Source organism: Lagopus muta, chromosome 24, assembly GCF_023343835.1.
Source record: "Lagopus muta isolate bLagMut1 chromosome 24, bLagMut1 primary, whole genome shotgun sequence".
In the NCBI taxonomy this organism is placed as follows: domain Eukaryota; kingdom Metazoa; phylum Chordata; class Aves; order Galliformes; family Phasianidae; genus Lagopus; species Lagopus muta.
The window spans coordinates 1,253,901-1,281,376 of record NC_064456.1 but is presented as its reverse complement, the minus strand read 5'-3'; the positions used below and the strand labels follow the sequence as shown (position 1 = coordinate 1,281,376).

Genomic DNA, 27,476 nt, shown 5'->3' with positions numbered 1-27,476 from the left:
GGGGGCCCCAGAAATAAACAGCCCTTCCCCCCCCCCCAAAAAAATAACCCACAACAATTCCGATACTCCTCAAGCGACCCCCCCCCCCCCCCCAGCGACCCCCCCATGGAGAAAAGGACCCCCCCCAGGGTTGGGATCCCCCCCCACGCACCCCGCGGATGTCCCAATATCCCAACACCGCCATTGCTACTCGCGCTCCAGACGCTGCCCCCCCCTTCCACCGCCCCCCCCCGCGCCCCTCCTGCAGCTCCTCCTTTCCCGGGGACGGAGCTTTGAGGGGGGGAGGGTCTTAAAGGAGAACGCGGCTGTGAGCTGTGCGCCCCCCCCCTTTTGTTTGGGGGCTGTTCCTTACCTTGAGGTTCCCCTATTTTGCCGGGGGGGGGGGTCACCCATTTTCCTTGCTCCCCCCCCCCACTTCGTGCACACAGGGTTTCCCATAACCAGGAGAATTCCCTTGCAAACCCCCCCCACCCCCCACACATCCTGTGGGCACAGGACCCCCCCAGGCCCACAGTGTGCACAGAGGGGGGGGGTCCCTTATCCAGAGCGGGGGGGGGCACATCTGTCTCCCTTCACTCCTGGGGGGCCTGGCAGTGTCTGTGCTGGACGGGGAGGAGAAGAACCCCCCCCCAAGAGGGGCCCCAACATCCCATAACGCCCCCCCCCCCCCCCAATTTCCATTATCCTGAGGGGGGACAGAGGACGGCCTCTCCCTCCACCCCCCCAGTAGTTGTCCCCATGTCCCCCCCCCCCATGACAGCTCCCCACACACTGCACTGCAGACCCTCTGTTTTATTCTGCAGAGGAATGGGGTCTGGGGGGGGGGGGATTGGGGGGGGGGACTTGGGGGGGTTCCCATCCCCCTCACGCCTTCTTGCTGCCCCACACGGCCGTTGTGAATGAAGATGGGGGTCTTCATAAAGCGCCCCGAGCGCATGTAGGCAGAGATCTTCTCCAGGGCCTGGGGGGGGAACAAGGGGGGGGGCAATGTGGGGACTGAGCAGGGACAGGGATGGGGACAAAGACAGCAATGGGAATGGAAAGATGGTATGGGAGAGAGATTGGGACAGGGGTGGGAAGGGGGATGGAGACAGAGATGGGGATGGGGGGGGTGTGAGGGGAATGGGGGGGGGGAGATGGATGGGGGCAGGAAGGGGAGAGGGGAAGGATATGGGATTGGGGACAATGGAGAGATGGATGGGGCAGGGATTGGGGGTGGAGACAGGTGGGGACAGAGATGAGAACAGATTGGGGACACATGGGGACAGGGATGGGGATGGATGGGAAAAAGGTTGAGGACAGGAAAGGGCACAGGGATGGGGATGGACACAGAATAGGTTGGGATGGATGGGGTCCAGGACAGGTTGGGGATCATTTGAAGACAGGGGCGAGGATGGAGGAGGATAATATGGGGACGGGGTTGGGGACAGAGATGGGGACAGGGATTTTGGGGCCCCCACTGACCTCAAAGCGCTGCAGGAACTGTGCCAGGTTGCCCTGCAGCTCGGGGCAGTCGGGGGCGAACATCCGCAGCTGTTCCAGCACATCATAGGCCACAAAGTCAACGAAGGGTGAGCTGAGGGGGGGGGGCAGCGGGGGTCAGCACAGCTCCGGACCCCCCCCCCCCAAAACTCCCCCCCCCCCCCAGCACCCACCTTGCCCCCCACAAACCACGGCTGGGAGCCCAGGAAACGCGACAGCTCCCGCAGTTTCCCTGGCAGCTGCTCCAGGTACGCCCGGCTTCAGCTTCTCCTGCATGATGGGATGGGGGCAGCGCTGAGGTGGGACCCCCCCCAGACCCCCCCATTGCACCCCTCAGACCCACACAAACCCCCCCTACCAACACATGGGGCCAGGCAGCAGCACCCCCCCACTGCACGCCCCATTATGGGATTCCAACCCCAGCGCTGGAGACCCCACAGCTTCTTCCCCAATCTCCCCCCCCCCCTCCTCCCCACAGTCACCTCAGGGACCCCCGAGGGGACCGACTGACCCCCCCTCCGGGCTGGGGGGGCACTCACAAAGTCAGGTTGTAGCAGAGACGAAGCGAAGGCCATGCGCACATCCATCAGGTGGTTCTCCAACATGTCCATGTGCTGCTTCTCCACCTCTGTCTCCCCACCTATGGGACACGGAATGCATCAGACCCCCCCCCACCCCCCCCCCGGACCCCCCCCTGTCCAGCTAACAACCCCCCCCCCCCCCCCCACTCACACATGTTGTGTTTGCGGGCGATGTAACGCAGGATGGCGTTGCTCTGGGTCAGCTTGGTGCTGCCGTCAATGAGATAGGGCAGCTGGGGGGCAATGGGGGGGGGGGGTCAGAGCCACGGCAGCCCCCCCCCACTTCCCCTCCTCACCCCCCCCCGCCCCCCCAGCACGGCTCACATTGGGGAAGTCGAGGCCCAGCTTCTCCTTCTCACGGCTCCAATCGCTCGGCTCGGCTGCATGAGGGACCCCCGCATTGCATCAGGGTGGGAAAATATTTGAGGGGGGGGGGGGGAAAAAGGGAGGGGGGGGGGCCCGTGCCAAGAGCTTTGTGCCAGGAGCAAGGTCCGTGGGGCGGAACGGGGGGGGGGGGAGCAGGAGAACAGCGCTGGGTGCCCCCCCCATCCAAAAACGGGCTGTACGAGGGGTGCCCCCCCTCACCTGGCCCATGTCTGTACAGCCGCTCCTGGTAGGGGGTCTCTGTGTACTCCAGCAGCAGGCGGATGGGGTTGGCCAACTGCGTGCACAGCCACTTCGTTACCACCCCCCCCCCCGCCGCCGCTTGTCCCCCCCTCCCCCAAATACCCCCACCACCCTCACCTACCTCCCCCTCCCCCCGGGACCCCCCGGCTCACCCCACGGATGTCCCAGTAACCCAACGTCAGCACCATGCCGAGCGCCGATCCGCACCGACCCGACGGAACAAATGCAGCAAAGCAAAGCGAAACCACCCTCCTTCCCACCCCCCCCCCCGCGTCACCGGAGCCGCCCCCACCGCGCAGATCCGGCCCTTCGCTCCCCCCCCGGCCCCGAATCACTGCGCCCCGTTTCTTACTTAAATACTTTATTTCCCATGCTTCGCTTTGCTTTTGTTTTTTCCTTTTTTGTTGTTGTTGTTCCGGGGGGGGGGGGGGCGCACAGGACGGGATGGGGGACGTGGGGACACGGCCATGGGAGCAGCCCCCCCCCCCCCCCCCCAGCCTCAAATTGGAGCACAGGGATGGGCGGCCCCACATCGCTCTCTGTGCCCCCCTCCCCCCGGTCCCCAGCACGATGTGCCCCCCCATAACGCACGGGGTTGGGGGGGGGGGGGGGCCCTCTGGGCGAGAAATGGACGGAGAGGCAAAAAGGGGAGGGGGAGGGGTTAATAAAAATACTGGGACCCAGAGCTGGGTGCTGGGGGGGGGGTAGGGCTGCATCCCCCCCCCATGATGGCCTCACTGTGCAGGAAGTGACACCAGGACCCCCCCCCCGCAGCGCCCATCGCAACGCCAACCCCCCCCCCCCCCCCCCATGGGGCCGTAACACAGATAGGGGAAAAAGCGATGAAAAACGACCAAAAAACGAATAATAATAATACAAAAAAAACACCCCAACAACAACGAAAAGAAGAAAGGAGGCAGAAGAAAAGAGGGCAGCAAGGGGGAGGGGGGGGGGACGGAGCCCCGGGGGGCGGCAATGGGGCCGGGGTCAGTGGGTGGGGGTGGGGGGGGGTGACAGGCAGCGCTTCCTCCTCCTGGATGGGCTCCAGCTCGGCGCTCTGCACCGCCTGCGTGATGAGCGTCAGCTCCTGGCACAGCGTCTCGAAGCGATACCCAACGCGGATGTCGGGGACGTTGGTGCGCCGGATGTCGTTCCCTTCCGGCCCCTCTTTCAGGTAGTGGGGGCCCAGCCAGTAGCTCTTCACCTGGGGGCAGAGAGAAGCAGAGGGATGCAGGGGGGGGGGGGGGGACGTGCAGCCACCTGGAGGGTCCCCGGTTGGGGGGTGGTTACCTTATGGGAGAAGCCGCTCATGAGGACGCTGTTGCGGGCCAACTCGCACATGTCGCAGGAGCTCAGCTTCCACACCTGCGTGGCGGGCGATGCTGTACTCCTCCATCAGCGGCTCCTGGGGGGGGGGGGGAATGCGGCCTTAGCAGCCCCCCATCACCTCCCCCCATATGGGGAGGGGGGTCCGAAGGTTCTCCCCCCATTCCCTCTGGATCTCCTGAATCCTCCACAGCTTGGTGGCTCCTTCTTGTTCTGGGCCATGGCCAAGTCTGTCCTATCAGCCACCGCTGACTCCATTCCATGGCCACCACCCACCCCACAGCCATCACCGACCCCAGCCCCCACAGCCATCAGTGACCCAGCCCATGGCCACTACCAACCCCATGGCCATCAGTGACCCAACCCAAAGGACACGGCCACCCAACTCCTTCCCCACAGCCACCACTGACTCCATCCCCATGGCCACCACCCAGCCCATCCCATCCCTGTGGCCACCACCACAGCCATCACTGACTCCATCCCCTCCCCACGGGCACCACCATCCCCATAGCCATCAGTGACCCCACCCCAAAGGTCCTGGTCACCAACTCTTTCCCCACAGCCATCACCGACCCCATCCCCACAGCCACCACTGACTCCATTCCACTCCCCATGGCCACCACCAAGCCCACAGCCATCACTGACCCCCAGCCCCATGGCCACTACCAACCCCATAGCCATCTGTGACCCCACCCCAAAGGACACGGCCACCAACTCCTTCCCCACAGCCACCACTGATCTCACCAGCCCTCACCGACCCCATCCCCACAGCCACTGCTGACCCCCATCCCCTCCCCATGGCCACCAGCAACCCCACGGCCCCCACCGCCCCCTCCTCCATCCGCCCCGGTGGCTGCCCCAAGCCATTCATGGTAAGGAGGGCTTGGTGACCCGCAGACCCTCCCCCCACCCGCCTCACCTTGGTGAAGTGGAACTGGAGGGGATCATCGGTGGAGAGGGAGACCATGAGCCCCCGTGAGAGGTACTCGGGCAGGGGGTTGCGGTGGTAGCTGAGGAAGAGGCTGTTGTTGCTCAGCGGCGACATGGCGATGCCGATCTGCGCCAGGTAGTACAGGTACTGCAGCACGGTGGCCTGGGGGGCACGGCAGGGTGAGGGGGGGTCCAGGGCTGCACTGAGACCCCCCGGCCGAGCCCCCCGGCCCCGCTCACCTTGCGCAGCAGCAAGCCATGAGAGATGTTCTCCGACACCATGAAGCCCGACACGAGGTGATGGATGGGGCCGGCCTCACCGCAGTGCGGGCGCAGCACGAAGGTATGGAAGCCCGCTTCCTGCGTGTGGGGACAGCTGTGGGTCCCTGACCCCGACACCCCCCACCTCCCCCCCCTGGGGCCGTGGGATCCATGCGCCCTCACCTGCGGAGGTGGGTTGAGCACCGTCATGTTGGCGTACATGTAGTACAGGTAGTAGGAATAGGGCGGGTTGTCCTCCTCCACCCAGTTCCCCCGGCAGAGGGCTGTCCAGGTTGAAGATGTGATGCTCCGGTTTGGATTCGTCGTCCACGCTGTCGAAGACCGTCCACCTGGGGGTCCAAGGCCAAGTGGGATGGTCAGCCCCCACACCAGGACCCACACGGCCATAAGGGGGGGGGAGGCATTGGCCCAGCCGTGAGGATGGCAGGCGGTGGGGTCGGGGCGCAGCGCTCACGTGCTCCAGGAAGAGGTGCAGCTCGGGGTGCCGGGCAGGATGGATGGTGGCCTCATAGAGGGGCAGGAAGATGTTCTCCAGCATCTCCTGGAAGTTGGCCAGCTGCTTCTTGGTCCGGTAAACATCGCTGAGCGGTGGATGGACAACGCTTAGAGCCCGGCGCCGCGTCCCATCTCACCCAGCCCCCAAACCCCCCCCATAAGACCGGGACCCCCAGCACCACCAGGACCCAAAGCCCCGGGGCTGGGGCACTCACAAGAGCCGGGGCACCTGCACCAGCCAGCGGACGTTGTTGGAGTGGACGCGGTGGTTGACGGCCCAGCAGGCCAGCTTGTCCCACTCGTCACGAGAGCGGCCGTAGATGGAGAGGCGCAGCTCGGCGTTCTGGTACTTGCTCTCCTCCAGGTCTGCCATCACCTCCTGCCGCAGGAGGGAACAGAGAGCATCAGCCACAGCGGCAGCGCAGGGATGGCGGCGGCACCGTGGGGCTCACCTTGATGATGTGTGCAAAGTATTTCCCCGAGACGCGGTTGTCCGTCTTGATGAAGATCTCCCTCAGGATGGACTCCCCGATGGGGTTGTACTTAGCATTGAATTTGTCAAAGCGGTGGAAAGTGTTGCGGTCCTGGAATGGGGGCAACAACGTGAGACCCCCCCCCCTCCAACACACACAGGGCCCACATGCAGGGCTTTCAGCTCCCAGCACTGCAGCACAGCCCGGAGCAGATCCCACCTCCCAGCACCACCGTGGGATGGACCCAGAGATGATGATCTCCCACCACCCTGCGCTGGCACTGCAGATGCCATCCCACCATCCCACCACTGTAGGATGACCCTGCAGAAGAAGCCCTCCTGGCACCCCACCACCATGGGGCAGAGAGGAAGATCTCCCACCACTCTACGGCCCTGGAGAAGAAGGCTTCCCCCCACGGCCAGGGCTGAGCTGAAGGCCCCACTCATCCCCAAGCTGTGGGGACGGCCCCGTACCGCGTGGACGTCCAGAGTGTCCACGCTGAGGTCGTAGGCGGTGAGATTCATGGTCTCAAAGACCTCCTTGAGCGTCTGCTCCTTGCCTTTCTCCACGTGGACGATCTCGTCCAGGTGCTTCTTCATGGCCCTCTTGATGAAGCGCAGGAGGTGCTTCTGGTTCATGCAGGACGAGGCGTGGATGTGAGTGTCCACCTGGGAAGCACAGCGGGTGCTCAGGTCTCAAAGCCCCCCCATGCGCCCCCCAGCACAGCCCTGCAGTACCTTGCGGATGTTGTAGAAGTCGCGGTGGGGCACCTTCTTCTGGGCTGCCAGCTCCTTCATCTCGTTGAGCAGCACGTGCATCTGGAACTTGGAGCTCAGGTACTGCAGGCGGCGGTAGCAAAAGGATTTGCTGCCCAGGGAGGGGGGGGGGGGAGCGGGGAGAGGGCGGTCAGTGTGGGGAGAGAAGGGAGAACATCCCTCCCCAAAGGTGGGCGCACAGCAGGGCGCATCCACAACGACCCCAGGATGGAGGTGAGGACGTGGGATAGAAGCTGGCGCCGCACATCACAACCAAAGCCACCAGCAACGTCCCCCCATGGTGCCCCCCCTTCCCCCCCCTTGCTCCTCACATGGGCCCGTTGATGATCAGAGCCATCAGGAAATTCATGTCGGCGATGAACTCCTGCAGGTCGGGGTAGGGCAGGTCCAGCTCTGTGCTCCTGGGGGGGGGGATAGAGGTTCTTACATCCCCACATCTCCCACCGCCCACCGCACCCTTTGCGGCACCCCCCTACTTGTCAGTGAGGTCCTGCTTGGTGTAAACATGCACCACGCCATCCACCATCTTCAACCCAAAGCCCAGGTCGGCTGGCATGCTCTGCGGGTCCCACTTCTCATAGGGGTGCTGCTCTGCAAACGGGGGGTGCACGGCAGCATCTGCAGCAAGGAGAGACCCCAAAAGCACACAGAACCACGGAACTCAGCGAGAGGAACCCCACAGCTGGCACTGGGACCCCTCTGCCCCCCACTCACCGGCAGCCACGGGGGTCTCGGGCACCTCCTCGTAGCTGCGGGTCTCCAGGGGCTTCTCGGAGAGCTCCTGCAGGAAGCGGGCGGTGGTCTTGCAGAAGCTCTGCAGGGACAGCCCCATGTATTTCTCACGCAGGAACAGCGCCTTCACCACGCTCTTGGCCGCGTCCAGCAGGTCGGTGAAGGGCACCTGAGGTGGGAAATCAAGAAGGAATGGGGGTTTCATCCCCCCCCACACACAAAAAAAATCACCTGTGGGGCCCAACTCGTTATGGGGGGGGTTCTCACCCCACACTTCTCCTCCCCAGAGATGGTGACGCGTTGGAACTCGCGCTCCAGCAGCGCCTCGCGGTCCTTGGGGATGTGATCCACGCGGTCCTCGTGCTGCTCCTTGAGGAGCCTGGGGGGCGCAGCCGTCAGCACAGGGCTGGGACCCCCCCCCCCCAGGGATGGGGGGGAGGCTGGGGGCGTCCCCAACCCCGCTGTGCCCCCCCACCCCGGCCCCAATGCATGGATGCATCCCCCGACCCCACAGAGCACAACGAGAAGTGGTGGTGGGACAGAGAACGAAACGACTCGTGACACAGACAGCCCCAAGCAGAGACAGGAGGGAGGGGACACGCAGTGCTGGGGGGAGAAGGGGGGGGGGGGCAGGGCCACGCTGCGCCCATTGCCCCCATCACCCCAAAATCCCATCCCTACACCTCCTGCCCACGGTGCGTGAACCCCTTCAGTGCCAGCGTGGACACAGGGCGGGGGGCAGCTCTTGGCTCTGTGTTGGGGCTGCTGGGGGGTTGGGGGGCTGGGGGGGTCCCTGAGCCCCGGTGTCACCGCGCCGGACACTCACTGTAAGTCGGCGGCACTGTCAACTTTCAGGAAGTCCTGTTTGGCTCTGAGCAAAATGTCGGGCTCAAGTCTGGGGACGTCGGGAGGAGAGAGGGGATGTGGGGGGGGTGGGGGGGGGGTGGGGGGAGAGAAAACACCCCGTTAATGCCCCACAGGAACGGACAGAGCCCAGATAAACCAGGAAATCAGACAGCAAGCGTGACACCCACGGGAGAGGACAGAGCGGGCACAGAGGACGGACAGCCCCGGGGTGACGGCGGCCGTCCCCAGGAGGGGGGGACACCCACGGGATGGGGGGGGGACGGGGGGCCGCCCCCTTACTTGACATCCTGGCTGATCTGGCGCTCCAGGCGCTGCCGCCGCTCCTCCAGCTGCTCGATGGGGCTTTCTTCAGGGAACTCATACGGCGCCGTCCGCATTTCGCTCTCGGCCAGCGAGCGGCAGAACAGCTCCTGCGTGGCCACCGTGTCACGAGCTGCGTCCGTCCTCAGCCCGCCGCCATCGCCCTCCTTCCAACCCCCAACTCATTGCAGAGCACGGCGGCACCACGCTGCCACCACGGGCACAGGGAGGCAAACTGGGGATCAGGAGGCAGCTGAGCCCCCCCATATCCAACGCCCCCCCCCCGCCTTCCAGAAGCTGAGACCCGGCCGACTCGGTGCAGGGATGACTCACCTCGGCGATCTCTTTGTATTTGCCGTCCATGGAGGTGCGCAGATCGACTGGGAAATGCTTGAGGCAGTGCGGGGTGCCGGGCAGGGAACGAGCCGACTGCAACGGCCGGGAGCCCCCCCTCACCTCTGCAGGCACAGACAGCGTGTGAGCCCCCGGGGGGGTCCGGGGGGTCTGCAGCCCCTCCACAGCCCCCTGGGATCCGCATCCCACAGCATCGGGGGCACACAGAGGCAGCGCCATCTCCCCCCCCCCCCCGCTCACCATAAGGGGGGGGATGTTAAAGCAATGGCAGTGACAGCGGGGGGCAGCTGTGGGACCCCCCCACGGCACCGCCGAAGGTGCCCATGTCACAGCTCACTCGAGCTGCCACGGGGAAACCCCCCGACCCCATCCGCAGCACTGAGGGGGGAACGGGGGGGGGCACAGCCCCGCGTATGTGCCAGCGCAGCCTTCCTCCTCCTCCTCCTCTTCCTCCTTCCTCCTTCCCCCCCCACAACGCACACAGCGCTGCGCCACAGCACAGCCGCAGAGCCCCCCCCACACCCACCCCTCACTGCCCGAACGGAGGGGGGGAGATGGGGAGGGATGGGATGGGAAGGGATGGGAAGGGATGGGAAGGGACGCAACACCGGGACCGCCCCCCCCCAAGCCCCCCAGGAGCAGCGCAGCCCCGCACCGCTCACCCGAACCCCACGCACGTCCGTCCGTCCCCCCCCAGCCGCTTCCCCCCCCCACCGCAGGCACAGCATTACGGGCCGGGGGGGCTCACCTGCAGGGCCGGCCGCTTGCAGGCTGCCCCGCTTCTTGAAGGGGAAGTGGGCCGGGGCGGCCATAGCGCTGCGGGGACGGTGCAGGGGGGTTGGGGGGGGGGGGGGGCCGGGAATGGCGGCGGTCCCTCCCCCCCGGGTTGATGATTGATGCGGGAAGCGGAGCCCGAGCAAAGTCCCCGGCGGAGGGAGAGCCCGGAAGCGACCGAGGAAGAGGATGGGGCGGGGGGGAGGAGGAAGAGGAGGAGGAGGAGGGATGAAGGCTGCCGGAACGCGCGGCCGCACCGAGGGGCGGGGCGAGAAGCCATGGAGGATGGGGATCGGTGCTGCCCCCAGCCGAGCGGTGTGAAGCCCCGGGACGGGGGGTGCTGCTATTGCCCACCCCCCCTTCTGCCAAAGTGGCGTCGGTTCCTCCAGCAGCGCCGCTCCGCCCCCAGAGAGATTCGGTGTCGAACCCCCCCTCCAAAAAATAGCATCGATGCCTCCGGTAGCAGCAGAGCCCCAGAGCGCAGTGCCCCCCCCGGCCCCATCAACCACCCCCAGACGGGGCAGCACCTCCTCGAGATGAGCATCGCTGCCCCCCCCCACATGCAGGACCCCACGGACGGGCTCCAAAGCCCCACAGGAGGGGAAACCTCATCCCTGCCCCCCCCCCCCCCCCCCTTCAGGACAGGACCCCAACCCCAGCATCACCCCCACACCCTGCTGGAGGGAGGGGGGGCTTAGAGATTGAGCTAGCAGCCCCTCTCCCCCAAAAGTGACCCCCTCCCCCCCATTGGCACCTCCAGCAGCACTGTGCCCCCCGTTCAGGAGTTACGGCATTGGCCCCCCCCACCCAAAACACAGCACCATCCCCTCCAGCGCTGTGCCTCCCCCAAACAAGGGACGCCCCCCACCCCAAAAACAGCATCAGTGCCTCCTCAGACCCCTTTGTGCCCCCCCCGCCGGACCCCCCCACAGGGCAACCGCACTCCAACAGCCGGGGGCCGCGCTCTGGGGGTGTCACCGCCTGTTGTCTCCCCCCCCCCCCCTCGGTCCCCGCGTGCCCCCTACCTGCGCCACCGCTCCGGACGGGACGGGCACAAAAGGGGCTGAGAGCCCCCAGCCCGGCGCTGGAGGATGCGGTATTTTTAGGGGAGGATTTTTAGCCGTCCGGTCTCGCCATGCTGGGGGGGGGCGCAGTGCCCTTAGGGGGACATTGGGGAGAGAGGGGGCGGGGGGGGGGTTGAGGACGACCCCGGGCTGAGCGCTGCGTGACGTCCGGGCGCAGTCCCAGCCCTTGGCGATGGTATTTTAATTGGGCCCCCCTTCATTAGCGCCGCGTTCATTAGAGGCGTTGTGGCCGCGGGGACGGCGAGGGACGGCCGCCCTTTGTCAGCAGTGCAGGAGGGGGGTCGGGGGGGGGGGGGGGGATGGCACCCAGGCGGCGGTGCTGTGGGGTGCAGAGGGGCTCACGGCCACCGCTGTGGGGACGCGGGGGGGCAGCAGGGTGTGCGGCCCCCCCCCCCCCCCCTTTGGTGACACCCAGAAATGTGGGGTGGGGACAGGGATGGGGGGGGGGAGGAGGAGTGGGGTGGGGGGAGGAAGGCTGAGCACCCATAAAGAGCTTATGCAGCGGGAGGCGAGCGGCGCAGCAGCGCAGATTATGGGCGCTCGTTAGCGGCTCGCACTAATTAGCTCCATTTACCAGCACGAGGAACCCCACGACCCCACCGGGGGGGGGGCAATGGACACGAATGGGGCTGAGCCCATCCCTATACAAACCCCACAGCCCTCAGTGCCGGCACCCCACAGCCCCGGGGGTTTCCCATCTCCCGTGGGGTTTCAGGCCCCCATCCTTACATAACGCCCTGCGCCCATCTTCCCACCATACAGCCCCCCCCCCCCCAGCCCCTAATCTTTGCCATCTTGGGCTAATTGGATTTCCACAGGTCACGTGGGGAGCGATAAATAAAGCCCCCCCAAATCCCTCCGGGCCCCAGAAATCGGGTTTATCCATGGGGAATTAAGGGAGAACGCGGGGGGCAGCCGGGCCGCAAGCAGCCAGCCCAGCGCTCCGGTGCGGCCTTTTTGGGTTCCCCCCCTAAAAGTGTTTCTCTGCCCGCATCCCCAGGGGTGCGTGCACCCAACCCGAGGAGACCTGGAAGAGCGCGGGGACCTGGAGGAGCTCGAAGCTTTGGCAGAGGAGGACGAGGAGATGGGGAGCGGGGCGAGCGCCGAGGACAAGGAGATGGCCAAGAGGTCCAAGGAGTTGGAGAAGAAGCTGCAGGAGGATGCGGATAAGGAGGCGAAGACGGTGAAGCTGCTGCTGCTCGGTAGGGTGGAAGGGGGGGGGGGGGACCCTGGGGGGACGTGAAATTGTCCCCATGTCTTTATTCTTTGTGCTTGGGAACGGGGAGGGTATGGGGATTGTTCCTGTGGCTCCATGTGCGGCACTGGGATCCTGCTGAGGGTGGGGATGGGCATGGAGGAGTAATGGGGAGTGGGGAGGCATGGGGAGAAAGGTGCCCTGGGGGTCCCATAGGAGGACACACAGCCCCCATCCCATCCCCATCCCCATCTCCATCCCACCCTCACTTCATCCTCATCGCACTCCACCCCATCCCAACCTTCTTTCTCCTGTGTCCCATCCCCACCCCATCTCCATCCCCATCCCCTCCTTATGAGCTGGGTGCCCCCCCAGCCCTGTGGCACACAGACGGGTGCTGGGGACCAAAGGGACAACGTGGGCACAGGGAATGGAGCGGTGACACCTGCGGGGGGTGGGACCACAGCATCTCTCCATGGGCACAGGAAGGGACCCCCCCCCCCCAGCACAGGGCCGGGGGGCAGCAAGTGGCAGCGGTGGCAGAGCTGGGGGGCGGGGGGCACAGGGTGAAGGCGATTAGCGCCCTAATTCTAAGCAGCTTCCCGTGCTGCCCTAAGCTGCTTACAGCATCGGAGCCCCACACCACCACGGTGGGCGCCCAGCCCCATGGGAGTCCCTGCAGCACCCATGGCGGGGGTCCCTCCTGGCTGAGGTGTCCCCCACTCTTTCCACAGGGGCTGGAGAATCGGGGAAGAGCACCATCGTGAAGCAGATGAAGTGAGTGGGGCCGCGTCCTTGCCGGCCAGATGCTTCCCCCCATTGCGGGGCGCTGTGGGGTCGGGGTCTCCCTGCCGCCCGGCGCCCCCAGAGCAGAACAGGGCTGTGCTGGGGAGGCAGGGAGCAGCCTGACGGTACGGCCAACGTCCCCCCCCCCAGGATCATCCACCAGGATGGATACACACCTGAGGAATGCATGGAGTTCAAAGCCGTCATCTACGGGAACATCCTGCAGTCCATCCTGGCCATCATCCGCGCCATGAGCACGCTGGGCATCGACTACGCCGAGTCGGGACGGGCGGTGGGTGAGGGGCAGAGGGGGAGGCGGCCGGCGGTGGGGAGGGGACGAGGTGTTGAAGGGCAGCGCGTCCCCGCAGGACGACGGGAGGCAGCTCTTCAACCTGGCGGACTCCATCGAGGAGGGCACGATGCCCCCGGAGCTGGTGGACTGCATTAAGAAGCTGTGGAAGGACGGCGGCGTGCAGGCGTGCTTCGACCGGGCTGCCGAGTATCAGCTCAACGACTCGGCCGCATAGTGAGCACCGCCCCGACCCCCCCCCCCCTCCCCCAAATAACCCTGGGGAGCGCAGCGACCCCCCCGGCACACGGCTGTCCCTGCAGCTACCTGAACCAGCTGGACCGCATCACGGCCCCCGGTTACCTCCCCAACGAGCAGGACGTGCTGCGCTCCCGCGTGAAAACCACCGGCATCATCGAGACCAAGTTCTCCGTTAAGGACCTCAACTTCAGGTGCGGGGGGAGGGCAACGAGCCCGGGGCCACCAACCCACGTAGCAGCAGATGTCACCTCCCCCCTGGCGGCCACAAGGGAGGTGACACAGCTGACAGCCTGCCCCTATGTCTGCCCCCCTCCCCTTTAGGATGTTTGACGTCGGGGGGCAGAGATCAGAGCGCAAGAAATGGATCCACTGCTTTGAAGGGGTGACGTGCATCATCTTCTGCGGGGCGCTGAGCGCCTACGACATGGTGCTGGTGGAGGATGATGAGGTGGTGAGTGAGGGACGGGGGGGAAACTGCAGTGGGGATGTGGGACCGGGGGCTGCAGGGCCAGGAAAGTGCATTTCCTCACAGCAGGGCTGCTTTGGGAAGTGCTGCCCACAGCCCCACGCTTGTCCCCTTTTCGCTGGCAGAACCGCATGCACGAATCCCTGCACCTCTTCAACAGTATATGCAACCACAAGTTCTTCGCCGCCACGTCCATCATCCTGTTCCTCAACAAGAAGGACCTCTTCGAGGAGAAGATCAAGAAGGTGCATCTCAGCATCTGCTTCCCTGAGTACGATGGTGAGCGATGGGGGGGAGATGGGGAAGGGGGGCTGCGGCACCAGGACGGAGAGCAGCAATGGCTCCAGGGAGCCCCCAGCCCCAGCCCCGCTGCTCCCTGCCCAGGTCCCAACACGTTTGAAGATGCAGGGAATTACATCAAGACCCAATTCCTGGATCTCAACATGAGGAAGGACGTGAAGGAGATCTACAGCCACATGACCTGTGCCACAGACACGCAGAACGTCAAGTTTGTCTTCGACGCCGTCACAGATGTCATCATCAAGGAGAACCTCAAGGACTGCGGCCTCTTCTGAGCAGGTAGGGGGGGGAGGCACCTGGTACCACGATGGGGGCTGCGACCCCAGCCCCAAAGAGCTGGCAGCAATGGGGAAGTTTCCCTTCTCTCTCCCCCCCTCAGAAGAGCCGGCTGCAGTCCCACCTCACCGTTCTGCTGAGCAGAGCCAAAAGGACAACATGAAGTTCCCCAACCCCCTGTTTTTTCTATAAGCTGCCCCCCACATCCGAGCCCACGCCAGGAGGGGCCCCAGCTGCCCTCCCTGCCCCACATCTCGGCCGTTTCCTCTGGGGCAGCACCCAGCTGGGCTCCCCCACACAGAGCTCAGCGCAGCGGAAGAGGAAACGGGCGCTGGGGCGCTGGGCATCGCGCTGCTTAGAGCTCCATTTGCTCTTGGCTGCTTGTAAATAAATCCATCCTGCTGTAGAGGAGCCCTGCATGCTCTCGCTGTTCAGCCATCGGCGCAGCTTCACTTAGGAAAAAACCAAACCGACGCAATAAAGAGATGTGCATGAATGGATGTGTTGTGTGTGCTGTGCTGAAGGATGGAGGCACAGGACCCCCACACCTCCTGCTGCTCCCACATCACTGCAGGGCTCCCCTCAGCCCAGGGGCTTTGAGACACAACAACCCCCCCTCTGCCCCCCAGCCAATGAGCAGAGCAGCACAACGAGGCACAAAGCAGGGAAAGGACCCAACCGTTCACTCACCACTTTAATACTGCCACCAGCTACAACAGATCAGAACTGTACACAATGAGAACCCGGGAGAAAGTGCCCCCAGGTGACGCTTCAGCAAAGGAACGGAGCGACGGGGGTACGAACGTCACTATGGGGAAAACGATGGCAAAGGGGGATTTGGCACCACATAGAGTAAAGGCATGCTGTGCACACAGACCCCGCACCAAAAGGCCGTGGGCCATCGGCCTCCAGCAGCACAGAGCTCAGCCTGCCCACCGACAGCACTGCCATCATCAGCACTGCTCCTGCCCTCACCATGCGCTGCCAACGCGTGGCCACAGCAGCGGGGCCTGGGAGACAGGGCAGAAATACCAAGTGTTAAAAACAGAGAGGTCCTGCTAAGAGGAGCGCTTGGGCACGGCCTGCTCACGTGTGCATAGATCAGTGATAGTTTCTGTTGGTTTTTATTTTGTTTAAAACAAGAATCTTCTGCAAAGAAAGAAAGGCAGTTTAGTAAAGTTACGGTTTTCTCAATGGGAAAAACAATAATAATAACGAAACAAAACACCTTAAAAACAGACTAGTGGTGGTTTGGTAACCAAAGAAAGAGAGAAAGCTACATATGGAAGGCCTGGAACCCAGCACCTCAATCCACAACAGCTGTACACGTTTGGGTCACGCCATCCAAACGACGTCAGGGCGACGCAGAGCCCAGCCAGGGCCGTCCTGCCCTGACCCAACCTCGACACCCCACCAACTCAAAGGTCCCAAATACAGAAGGTTGTGCTAAAGAACGCGACGATTCTGCATGCTGCTTTCAGCCCCCTGGTCCCGCTCACGCCGCCGTCCCCAGCGAGGCAGCAAAGTCTGCTTCTGCCAAGGGCGCTCTGGAAGAACTGCAGGGAGAGCGGCCAGGTGAGAGGGAGCAGCGCAGCCCAGCCCAGCCCCAGCCGCTCGGCTTTACCTTCAGTAGAGGCCGCACTCCTTCAGGTTGTTCTTGATGATGACGTCCGTCACGGCGTCGAACACGAACTGCACGTTCTTGGTGTCGGTGGCGCAGGTGAAATGCGTGTAGATCTCCTTGGTGTCTTTCCTCCTGTTCAGGTCCTCAAACTGACACTGGATGTAGGCGGCCGCCTCCTCGTACGTGTTGGAGCCTGGCACAGATCAATCAGTGCCTGCATTCAGCCAGCAGTTCACAGCACACAGTTTCTACACGGACCTTTTAAGCGGCTCGCAGCCATCTGCCTCATCCAGCTCCAAACCCAATCCACCGTTAACCCTTCCCTGCAACCCTCAGCTCTGCTCCCAGCCGCTGATCTCAGCTCGGTGAGGTGCCAGCAGCACACATCTCACAGCCAGGAGACCCAGAAGGGATCAGCAGCCACAGGCTGTGCATCACTGCATCTCCTGGGTGAACAGACAGGGGCTGGGCTGCCAGCATGCGCCCCACAGACAGAGCTGCAGCCACAGGACAGAGCCACAGACTGCAGAGGCTCCACCTGAGCCTGGAGACAGGAGAGCCCCACGTGTGCCCCCACCTGTGTGTGTGTGGGCCCCCCTCTCCCCTGTGTCTCTGGGCCCCCACCTGTGTACTCTGGGTAGCAGATCGTTAGTGGGCTCTTCTTAATCTTCTCCTCAAACAGGTCCTTCTTGTTCAGGAAAAGAATGATGGACGTGTCTGTGAACCATTTGTTGTTACAGATGCTGTCAAACAGTTTCATGCTCTCGTGCATCCGGTTCTGAAAGGCAGAATGGAGGAAGAGGGTGATGCAGCAGTGCAGTTACTCAGGGGCAGACAGGCTTTACGAGGACCAGGCCGCAGCACCAGGCCCGGCACAGCCTGAGCCTGCTTCCAGCTCCAGGGCCGCCGGCCAGGCGCTGGGGACCCCCCCAAAGCCCCATGCTGTACCATTTCTTCATCCTCGGCCAAGACGAGGTCATAATCGCTGAGGGCCACACAGAAGATGATTGCTGTGACACCTTCAAAGCAGTGGATCCACTTCTTGCGCTCCGACCGCTGCCCACCGACATCAAACATCCTGCAGAGGCACAGCACAGACTGAGAGCCCACACAGAGCCCTGCCCTGACACGGGAGGTGGGGGAGGCTCACAAAGGGCCTGCAGACGAGCGGGATGCAGGGCAAACCAGGCACAAAGCCTGGGAGCAACCCAGAGCCCCCTCCCTCAGAACCGCACCGGGCTCCGATTCTCTTCAGAGCCATTCCAGCAGAACAGCTCGAGGTTCAGCTGTCAGCTGCTGATTCACGGGGCCCTGCTTGTTTTGTTCCCTGCCTCCCATTTCCTTAGCAACAATCCGTTTGCTTGACTGGCCTCCAAACACCTACTCACATCAGCTCTTCCAGTTCATTTACGCTGAGCCCGACAAAGGCTTATGTGGAGCACTGCTATCTACCTGCACGCTGCTGAGAGCAGAGTGCAAACACACCGTGAGGTCAAGGGATGCTTTTATGTATGGAAACAAAGACAGAAACAAAGACAGAAACAACCAGGTGAGGTGCTGCAGCTCAGATCTCCGACGCAGGAGCTCCCAGCACCATGGCTGACAGCAGCACTCTGCTCTGCTGAGGCTCAGGGCTGCCCAGCGCCTTCCAATCCATCACGTATCCAAGAGCCACAGAAATCACAAGCACGGGTTTTGTTATCGCAGCAAACACAGGGACAAGAGGGGCACTGTGCAGCCAGGCCCAGAGGAGCAGCGACGTCAAAGCAGGGAGCCGCAAGAGCAGCTCTGCCAACTCCAGCCCTTCTATTTAAGGCAAATGCCCGCTGCTTCCCAGAAGGAAAGAGGAAGATCTCTGCACAGATAGAGGCTATTTGCTCAGCTCCTGCCATTCCAGCACAGCTGCTCTTAGCACGGATTCATCTGGAAGGAAATGGCATCCCTGACAAGTCGGCCTCGAACCGACCCACATTCAAGTCACCTCGACCGCCTCGGCCCACTGCAAACAGCTGAGCCTTACCACCACCACAGGGGGAAGGCAGCTCCCTGCTTCCTTTGTGCAGCAAAACCCCTCCATGACAGACACCTCCTGCCTGCAGGAGGGCAGGGAAGGAGCAGCAGAAGGGCTGTGATGCTGAAGGGAGCCTGGTGCCCCCAGCAGCTCCCATCCATCACACGCGATGCCTTCTCAAAGAGCACTGAGCCCTGCAGCTGGAAACACATCCCAGCACGTTGTGATGGAAGGCAAAGCTTCCCTGGATGAACCAGCAGCCACGTTAAACAGCTCCACGGTGCAAAACACTTCTGCTGAAACCATTTGTGAGTTATGACAGAAGCCAAAGCACTGCTGTTCTCCTAAAGGGCATGCAAGCAAACCACGTTCTAAAAGCAACACACGGAGTTTTGCTAGAGCTCTTTTCAAACACAAGCTAAAAGTAAGCCAGTAAATGCTTATTTAGAGGCTTGGAGCAACAACAGCTTGAAAACAGGGCCAGAGGATGAAGGGAAACTCACCCACAACACAACACAGTGCTCCTCCATCCAGGGCTGGGGCTGCCTGCTGGGACTGGGACACACAGCAGGGAGGGCTGAGTGCTAAGGGCAGGGAGCTCAGCTGCACTCCAGCAGCTGCTATGGGGCAGAGGGAGCTGACAGGGGCACTGCTGGGAGCCAGCAAGGCAGGGGACACAGAGGGCCAGGAGTCCCTACAGCACTCCTGTGTGCACACAGCAGCACCACGTCCCAGAGCCAGGCCAGGGCCTCAGCTCCCACACCAAAGAAAGGGGTTCCACTCAAAACTCAGCAGCCAGGAATCAGCGCCCTTTTACTATTTGTTGCTGTTCTGATCCTGCAAACAAGCAGCCAGTACCTGTGTCTGCGAGTCCAACACAAAAGCAGCTGGAAAGAACAGAAGAAGGCAAAGAAAAGTCAAACCAGAGAGCAGTGCTGGCACACGGGGAGCAGCGGCGCTCAGGAGGTGCTTTGCTGGGGGTCTGCATCCCCCCCCAGCCCCCAGGAAGCCACTGCAGCCCCCAGGACGCCAAGCCCTTGGCTTACTTGAAGTAGAGGTCCTTGAAGGTGAAGTGTGTCTCCACAATGCCTGTCGTTTTCACCCTGGTGCGCAGCACGTCCTGCTGAGTCGGAATGTAGGTCGGCTGGGATATTCTATCCAAGTCGTTCAGGTAACTAAACCAGAAGAGACAAGGCCACGGCAAAGCTTTGTTTTAGGCTGCGCCCTCGCTATGAATCTTTTATGAACTGCAGAAGAAAGTCATCACCGAATGCATTCATGCTCTGCCCACAGCGCAGACCTCAAACGCAGCCAACAGACACGAGGTCCCACGGCTCTGCCCTCAGGGGGGGGAATTTCTCATCTCCCCCCCCCACGACCTTGCAGTGTGTGCTGGGAGCAGGGCAGTGCAGGAGGTGCTGCTGCTGTAGGAGCCGTGCCAAGAGTGCCATCTCTTGGGGCAATTCAAAGCAGTCAAGGTTTGTTTTTGCACGGAACTGCAAAGCAATAAATCCAGCAGCTGGCTGTAAAGGGCAAGGATGCATCAAACGAGCCAGCAGGAGGAAATTCAGCATCAAGAGCAGGCAGGTTCATTCACACCCCTCAGCAAGGCCAGCTGACAGCCAGGGCTGCCCCACGGTGGCTGCTGAGAGGACACACAGGAGGCCAGGGCCGCCCAGAGCACACAGGCACAGCCTCCCCCAGATGCCCTCCACTACATCCAGACTTGCTGGAACACCACAGAACCCAAGCAGCCTGCAGTGGGTTGGAGCACTCACCACCCACAGAGGGTCTGCAGGCAGTGCTGCACAACATGGCTTCAGGATCTGCCAACAGCAGCTCCCCAAACCAACCTGCAGCCCTTCTGCAATCTCCTTTGCCACCAGGCTTCCTCCGTAGGCTGAGGTTGCAACACTGCTTCCCCGCCTTGCACCCTCATGTTTACAGAGCCAGCACCTTCCCATGCTCTGACACTGTATGATAAACACGAGCTTGCAAGAAGGGCAGATTTTGTTCTTTTGTTTTCTTTCCTTTATGCCCTGAAATGAGGCTCTGGGCACAGAATGCTGACTGAAAGCCCACAGTGTGACTCCTGTCTGCCCTGCTGCTGCTCTCAGCCTTCCCAGGCCCTGGGTCAGCAGCTGTGGGTGCTGGGATCCGTGCTCCATCCCCATTGCCATCACCCCATCCATCTCACCGCAGCACGGCCAGCAGCAGCAATGTTCTGCAGTGTTGCTTCCAGGTAGGAGTGCAGCACAGCTCCCTGTTCCATGCACAGAGTGGTTCCACAGCACCCTGAGCGGTGCTTTCCTAACAGCTGGGTCACTTTTCCTTTCAGTGCTGAGAAGAGCACTTTCAAAGGCAAAAATGGCTCCCAGAGGTTCTTATAAAGCACTGGTTACCCCTGGCATTGGGGCAGAGCAGCAGGCAGAGCCTGAGAGCAGGGAGGGGAGGCAAGATTGAGACATCTGTGATGCCACACCAAAAGGGTGCAGGGCTTCCAGCCCTGAGACCTCAGCCCTGCAGACAAGCAGAGGTGAAGCAGCCTTGGGAGCACCAGAAGCCAGCACCCACACCAGCAGCAGAAGGGCTGCAGTGTCTGCGAGGAGCTGAGGGTGCAACAGCAGCAATGAGGCACTCAGGGCTGCAGCTCAGCTGATTGCCTGCTCTGAGCCTCAGCAAGGCAGGGCGCTGCAGGAGCAGCTCAGCTCCTCTCTGCACTCTGCAGCATTTCCTAAGGGCTGCGTTGCTTAGTGACAGCCTCAGAAAACAGAGCTGATTGAAGGCAACTTCCTGCAGGCTTCGCATAGAAGCAAACCCTGACACAGCAGAACAACGTGGGTCAGTGCTGGGCTCAGCCCCTGCGCAGCCCCAGGGCTGGGGCACGAGGTGGACGTTGAGGAGCACACCTCTAACAACAGCCAGGCCTTGAGGAGCAGTCTGATGGCCTCCTGCCTGCCCTGCTGCCCTCTGCAGCTCAAGGCTCAGCAGCAGCACACAGCAGCAGGACTCTGCCCCACTCCTTCCCCCTGCAGCCCCACGTCAGCCCAACACAGAGCCCTCCAGCTTTCCTCTTCTCCCCCACACCTTCCTATTAAATCTGCTCTCTCATTCCCAACTCTTTTTTCTCCCTTTGAATCTGAGGCTTCTTCCCTGCAGGGATCTCAGAAGCGCTCCTCCTGTCAGCTCACCTGCCTCCATCTAAACTCAGCATCCTCTGCTGAGGTCTTACAGTTTCAGAAGTATTCTTGCTTATTTTCAAGCTGCAAATGTGCTCTGTGCAGACAGAGCCTGCGGGGAACCGAGCTGTGACTCATCTGAAGGTTTTCACAAAGCATTTCCAAACTCATTTCTCAGAGGCTTAAAACTTGGCCAAACCAGGCACAGCATTCAGGCAGCCACCAGGAAGCACAACCGACCCCACAGCCACCCTCCTTCCTGGGTTCACGAAGCAGCAAACGCACAGCTTTGGCCAAAAAGCAGCAAGCAGCTTCGGTTACAAACTGTAGAACAGAGACAGGAATGGCTTTGGTGCAGAAGCAGCAGCCCCCCTCCTCACATCGCTCCCAGCCAAGCTGTGCCTGCAGGCAGAGCCCAATTCCTGCCCACCCCGCCGCCCCCAGCCCATGGAGGGGCCCAAAGGGTCTCTCACTAGGAGGCAGAGTCGTTCAGCTGGTACTCCCTGGATCTGCTGAAGCAGGCCTGCACCCCAGCATCCCGCCACAGCCTCTTGATCACTCCAGCCAGCTCGGCCGTCATCACCCCCTCCTCTGCACTTCCAGCCAACACGAACAGCTGGCGGGCATCGTCCTGTGGGAGAGGGGGGTTAAAAAGGAAATCAGAGCTGGTTATGAGTTTAAGGATTGCTGCAACAGCTGAGAGGCGAGGGAGCCCGTCTCCTAACCGACCCCATCCCCAGGCAGCACACACAGCTGGGTCCTGCTGCCTGCCCCCACATCAGCACACGCTGCTCTTCAGGTGCTGGGGAGCCGGCAGAGTTCTGCTCTGAGCCTGGGTGAGGCTCTCATGTGAGCCCTCACATCTGCACAGGTTCACACAGCAGGGTGTGGATGTGGCACAGCGCCCTGCACGCTGCAGGACCACCTGGAGCTGCCCCAGCTCTGTTCTGCTCTGCACCCTTTGTGGTTTACATTGAGCAGATGATGAAAGGCCTCCCATGGCTGCACCTTGTGGCAAACCCAGCCAATGCCCAGCACTCGTTAACACAGTTTGGAGCACAGAAGAAGGGAAAAAAATCAGTGAAGTACTTACTGCTCTGGCAACTTCCCCAAAGTCTATCTTTAGCCTTCCCATGGCTCTTATGATGGCAATGATGGACTGGATAGTATTGCTGTAGACAACCACTTTATACTGTTTGCATTCCTCCTCCGAGTAGCCGTCCTCGTGAATAATCCTGGAAGAAAACCAAGCTGTCATTCCTCAGCCAAAGCAGAAGGGCAGCAATGCACAGCAATGCGGCTCCATGCCTGCACCCTCACTTACTTCATCTGCTTCACGATGGTGCTTTTGCCAGACTCGCCAGCACCTGAAAGGCACAAACCAAGTGCAGTTAGCAAGCAGGGGAAGGGAGGAACGAAGGCAGGCTGCCCCCCTGTGCTCCCAGCTGGGGGGGCTGCAGGGTTGGGGCGCCTGGCTGCCATCTGTTTCACTTACAGAAGTGAGCGTTCACCTGCCCCAAAGGAGTGAGGAGCTCCCAGAGCACATTGCCAACCGTGCAGCAGGGCAGGGAGAGCAGGGAATGCCTCTAAGAAAACTGGGGTGCAGGTTTCTCTGACAGAGAGACACGGAAGCAAAGCCCCCATTGAGCAGCTGAGTGCAGCCACAGCTCTCGGGGCGTTCAAAGAGAGCCCGATTCAGAGCAGGAAGCAGAGCCGCACCAACTGCTGTCGGTGACCCAGGTGGAGCAGCTTAAGATACTAAAGCCCAGAAATGTGTTACTGTGTCACAGGAGGAACATTGTGCCACAATGGGTTGGCAAGGCCCCTCGTCCACTCCCAAAGCAGCAGCACAACACAGAGAACAGAACCTGTCCAGGCCTGCAGAGCAACTCAGCTGCTTGAGTCAGCAGCAGGACGAGCAGAGCCCGGCTTCCTGCTGCAACCGCACGGCAGCTCCCAGCCCCACCACAGCAGCAGGGCACGCCGTGCTGCTTCCCAGCTTCCACCCTCTGCCATTTCCCAGCACCCAGGCTGGCTGCCAGGCCTCAGCACAGCTCCTGAGCTCCCACCTGCAGAGCCAGGAGCTCCTGCCACCCATTTTCCTGCGTCCCACTGAACTGCAGAGCGCAGGGTTTGCAGCTGCGGGGCTCGGCCCCAGGGCTGGCTGTGCTGCAGGCACTGAAGGACGATGCTGAGCTGCATTTGGTGGCTGTGACTCAGGACCAGGACTCACTCACACACAGTGCGGTGACACAGAGCTGCCCCACAACCAGCACAGGGAGAAGGAGCTCCTTTAAGGTCGTCAGACACGCAGGAAAGAAGGGCAGCGATGCGTCCTCACCCCTGGTTCTCCCCATAGCTGACATGGGGACGCAGCCCTGCTGTCTGTGCAGCGACACAACAGCCAGCACAAACGGCCCATTGAGCGCTGAGCTGGGCCAAACTGAGCCCTGGGAAGGGGCCACGGCTGCCTGGCACTGACTGAGGGCACTGCCAGCTCCCCCGGCGCATCCCAGGTGCTGACCAGGATTCCTTCTGCCCTATTCAATGACACAAAGCTTCCCATGGTCCCACAAGGTCACTTTGATGCTGAAGGAGCGTTTCCTCTGAGCAATGCAAACAAGCAGAGCCATGTTTTGACAGCTCTCAGTGATCACAGAGAGCCGATGTGAGGCCTGGCAGGGCGTCAGACACAGAGCACACACTGCTGGGTCACCTCCAGCCCCCAAACACGGCACAGCAGAAGGCTCTGCTCCTTTGGGGACACACGGCCCCCCTCCTGCAGGCAAAGTCCTGCCAGTGCCCACTGCTCTGCTCTGGCTTTGGGTTCAGCCATCCCCTCGGTGACAGCACAGACAGCAGGGATGCTGCTCCAAGCACACGGTGCCATTTCAAACCCCTCTGCCTTCAGCTGAGGCTTGAGGTGTCACCGCGTTGGAGCCCATCGGGACAAAACGCTGCCGTGTCTGGAAAGCAAAGCATTCAGCTTCTAAGAACAGCGACATTCCGTTTCGGTTTGCCTCCTCCCCTTCACGCCTTAAGGAGGAGACAAACAGCACACAAAGCACGTCCCTCTTTAGGGCTGCTGGAGAAACACAAGCAGGGAACCAGAACAGGAAACACTGAAAGCTGAACCCCCCCCCACCGCGTGCAGGAGCCGGAGGGCGCCGATCCCTTCACCCAAACAAAGCCCACAGCCCTGGCAGGAGCGCAGACCCCGCACGGCACCTCCCTGCTGTTGTAGGGGAAGCTGCAGACTGGTGCGGCTTCCCCCCACCCCCGTGGTTCCAGCAGCACAACCACAGCCCTCCTCGCCCCCCAGCCCGCACTGAGCCCCCAGCAGCTGGGCGACAAAATGCTACCGGAGGTCATCGAGCCACGGCTCCACCAGGCGGCTCACACAGCTCACTGAGCCGCGCTCGCTTCGTTCCTTCCCTTCTCCTCCCCAGCCCCACGCGCTTTGGGGCTGCCTGCACTCGGCAGCCACCACCGAGCCACGTGAACCCCTCCAACTTTTGCCATCTGCTTTGTTTTTGTTTTAACAGCCCAACAAACCACGGCCAGAACCAAATCAAAGCTCAAACGTGGCCCCGTTACACAGAGCAGCAATGCTGACAGCAGGGGATGCTGATGGAGGTGGCAGCATTTGGGTTCCTATGGAGCCCAAAGCGGAGCTGCAGGACATCAACCCCCAGCTCTCAGCTTCGCTGTTTGTGCGGCCGATCCCGACGCAGCGGGGAGGGAAGGAGACACAAACAGCAACTGAGAAAACACGAAAGCAGAGCCAGCATCGGCTGCAGGGAACAAAAGGTGACAGCACAGCACAGAGCAGCTCGTGGTGAGCAGGGAACGAAGGGCAGGAGGGGCTTCAGGAGGAGCAGAGGGAGCCAGCAGCCGAGTTTGCTGTTTGCTCGGGCAGTGCTGCAGATTAAAGCTACGTGAGCAGAACTGCTGGGTTTTCATTCTTCGGTCCCTTTGGGATAACGGCACGAGCGCCCAAACCCGGCCACCTGCTGCACCACGTGCCTCCACATGGCACACAGGACAGGGTGCAGGACAGCACCAAGGGGAGCAGCTGTGCTCCGTTCCCTGCTCATCCCAGCTGGAAAACCCCGCAGCTTCCCACACCGACACCGACGTGCTGCTGCCTGCAGAGCCGCGTTGGCCCGGGGGCAAACAGAGAAAGCAGGCTGCGTTCAGGGCTCAGAATGGGCTCCAGGCAGCCCTGCCCACACACACAGCTCTCAGCACTGTGTGTAAGCACTGCCCTCACCTCCTCCCTTCCCCTCCATCGCTCTGCTCAGCCCAAACGAGGCCGCAGCTCCGGGTGGTGCCCAAAGTTTCGCTCTAAAGAAATACGTTTCTGCTCGACTTCACTGCATCAGCACAACAGTGAGAGCACTGCTCTGGTTACATAAACCGCCGCATGGGCTCCAACAACAACTTAATGACACGAGACACTGCTTATCCAGGGCATCTCAGCACCGCGGCCCCAAGAAAAACGCTTGCTCAAACAATGGAAAAAGCTCAGGAACTTTTCCATCCGCTCCGTGCTGTGGCACTGAAGGCTGTTTGTTCCTGTAGCCGTCAGCTGCCCTGCTTCGCTCACATGTTAGGGGAGCGCCAGGCCTTGGATGGCCATAAAACTGAGCGGAAGGATTGAAAGCTGGCTTGAGAACACGGGCCAGGTGTGAACCTGATCCGAGCGGCTGCTCCTTAAGAGAAACGCAATACAGAGCCCTGCTCCGGTGTCACACTGCGTCCCATTACTCCATAGAGCTCCTGTGAGTAACCCAAAAAGCACAGCAGAGGTGTTTTCAAAGGCAGCCGGGGCCCAAAGCGCCCTGCCGTGCCGCTGCGCCTCCCAAGCCCCACCTGAGCTCTGTGTTCATGGATCTCCGTCTGCCTCCTGGCTGCCCCCTCACCTCCACCACCCGCTGACGAGGTCGGACAGCCCCCAAACGGCCCCGAGGAAACAACCGGACCTGCAGACACCAAACCAGTGCTGCTCTGCCCTGACAACACGCGGGCGTCGTTCGAAACGGAGCGAAGCCCCCGAGAACAAAGCGCTGCGCCGACCACCGCAAAACCCCCAGGAGAGAACGCGACGAACGGGGAAACGCAGCGCTGACGGGAGGAGCGGCGCTGGGAAAGCAGAAGTGCCATTAAGCAGAACGGGGCACGCCGCGCCCGTCGCTCCGCTGGCGAACAGCGCACCGGGAGCGGCCGTGCGGGGCAGCGGGGCCGGGCCGAGCACAGCAACGGGGAACGGCGGCCCACAGCCCGGGAACGGCCGCGCCTCGAAACGCCGCTCCGAGCAGCGCTGCCACACGGCCGCACGGCGCTGCCCGGGATTCCGAAGGGCCGCGAATCGCTCGGACCCCGCGGCGCCGTCTCGGATCTCCCCGCGGCCCGCCCGGCCCGGCCGCTCCTCACCCAGCAGCAGCAGCTTCACCTCCTTGGCCGCCTTCTCGCCGTCCTCCCGTAAGTTGCGGTCGATCATTTTGCTCCGTTCCACCGCCGCTTTGTCCTCGGCGCTCAGCGTGCAGCCCATGGCGGCGGCGGGGCGGCGGCCGCCGGGCCGGGACCGGGCAGGAACGGAGCGAGAAGAGAAGGACCGGAGCGGAGCCGAACCGCGCCTCTCCCTCAGCCGGGGCGGCTCCCGCAGGCGGCGCCGGATATCCGCCCGCCGCGACCGTTACCCGCGGGGCACGCCGGGAAGCGCCGCCCGGGCGCGGCCTGCTGGGAGCAGCACTTCCGCCTCGATGCGGCGGGGTGTGATGGGAGCGGGAGTCGCAAGCCGCTTCCGCCACGGTACAGCGGTGCGTGATGGGAGCTGGGAGGAACGCGTCACTTCCGCCTCGGTGCAGCAGTGTCCGACGGGATGTAGAGGGGCTCGCGGCACTTCCGCCTCGGTGCGGCGGGGCATGATGGGAGCTGTAGTCTTGAGGTTACTGTGGGGTCCAGCCGGCCCCAGCCCTGAGTTGGGGGTGCCACGATCCGAC

General features: G+C 62.4%; 4 protein-coding genes across 7 annotated transcripts; 1 reads left to right on the top strand and 3 right to left on the bottom strand.

The window, feature by feature from the left end:
* Positions 1-864: 864 nt before the first annotated feature.
* LOC125684259 (glutathione S-transferase 2-like) lies at positions 865-2,931 on the bottom strand. Its single transcript, XM_048926283.1, is given in 10 exon segments — positions 865-900; positions 902-961; positions 1,465-1,608; positions 1,656-1,736; positions 1,738-1,752; positions 2,022-2,122; positions 2,215-2,296; positions 2,388-2,443; positions 2,649-2,724; positions 2,843-2,931. Coding segments are annotated over 10 exon segments (687 nt in total). The 5' UTR covers positions 2,879-2,931.
* Positions 2,932-3,651: 720 nt separating this feature from the next.
* On the bottom strand, positions 3,652-10,457 carry AMPD2 (adenosine monophosphate deaminase 2; the record flags this gene model as incomplete). The annotated part of the gene is given in 18 exon segments (XM_048926282.1): positions 3,652-3,894; positions 3,981-4,067; positions 4,069-4,095; positions 4,936-5,109; positions 5,187-5,480; positions 5,482-5,809; positions 5,939-6,102; positions 6,176-6,307; positions 6,670-6,864; positions 6,934-7,063; positions 7,284-7,373; positions 7,449-7,590; positions 7,687-7,873; positions 7,972-8,083; positions 8,531-8,599; positions 8,851-8,981; positions 9,205-9,329; positions 9,974-10,457. Coding segments are annotated over 18 exon segments (2,694 nt in total), but the record flags the coding sequence as incomplete, so codon positions are not given.
* A 1,695-nt stretch (positions 10,458-12,152) lies between these two features.
* Positions 12,153-15,863, top strand: GNAT2 (G protein subunit alpha transducin 2). Of its 4 annotated transcripts, none has more exons than XM_048925925.1 (8): positions 12,153-12,286; positions 13,014-13,056; positions 13,216-13,357; positions 13,434-13,591; positions 13,678-13,806; positions 13,937-14,066; positions 14,207-14,360; positions 14,466-15,863. In XM_048925925.1, the coding sequence occupies exons 1-8, from the start codon at positions 12,169-12,171 to the stop codon at positions 14,654-14,656; spliced, it is 1,065 nt and encodes a 354-aa protein (XP_048781882.1). In that variant the 5' UTR covers positions 12,153-12,168; the 3' UTR covers positions 14,657-15,863. The 4 variants fall into 4 exon arrangements, with proteins under 4 accessions (XP_048781882.1, XP_048781880.1, XP_048781878.1 ...); XM_048925923.1 differs by having other exon boundaries at positions 14,207-14,660; positions 14,761-15,863; XM_048925921.1 differs by having other exon boundaries at positions 14,207-15,863.
* On the bottom strand, positions 15,751-27,234 carry GNAI3 (G protein subunit alpha i3). Its single transcript, XM_048925926.1, has 9 exons — positions 26,908-27,234; positions 22,796-22,838; positions 22,565-22,706; positions 21,945-22,102; positions 19,339-19,467; positions 17,230-17,359; positions 16,906-17,059; positions 16,282-16,474; positions 15,751-16,213 (listed from the first exon to the last, which is right to left on the bottom strand). The coding sequence occupies exons 1-8, from the start codon at positions 27,023-27,025 to the stop codon at positions 16,284-16,286; spliced, it is 1,065 nt and encodes a 354-aa protein (XP_048781883.1). The 5' UTR covers positions 27,026-27,234; the 3' UTR covers positions 15,751-16,213; positions 16,282-16,283.
* Positions 27,235-27,476: the final 242 nt, after the last annotated feature.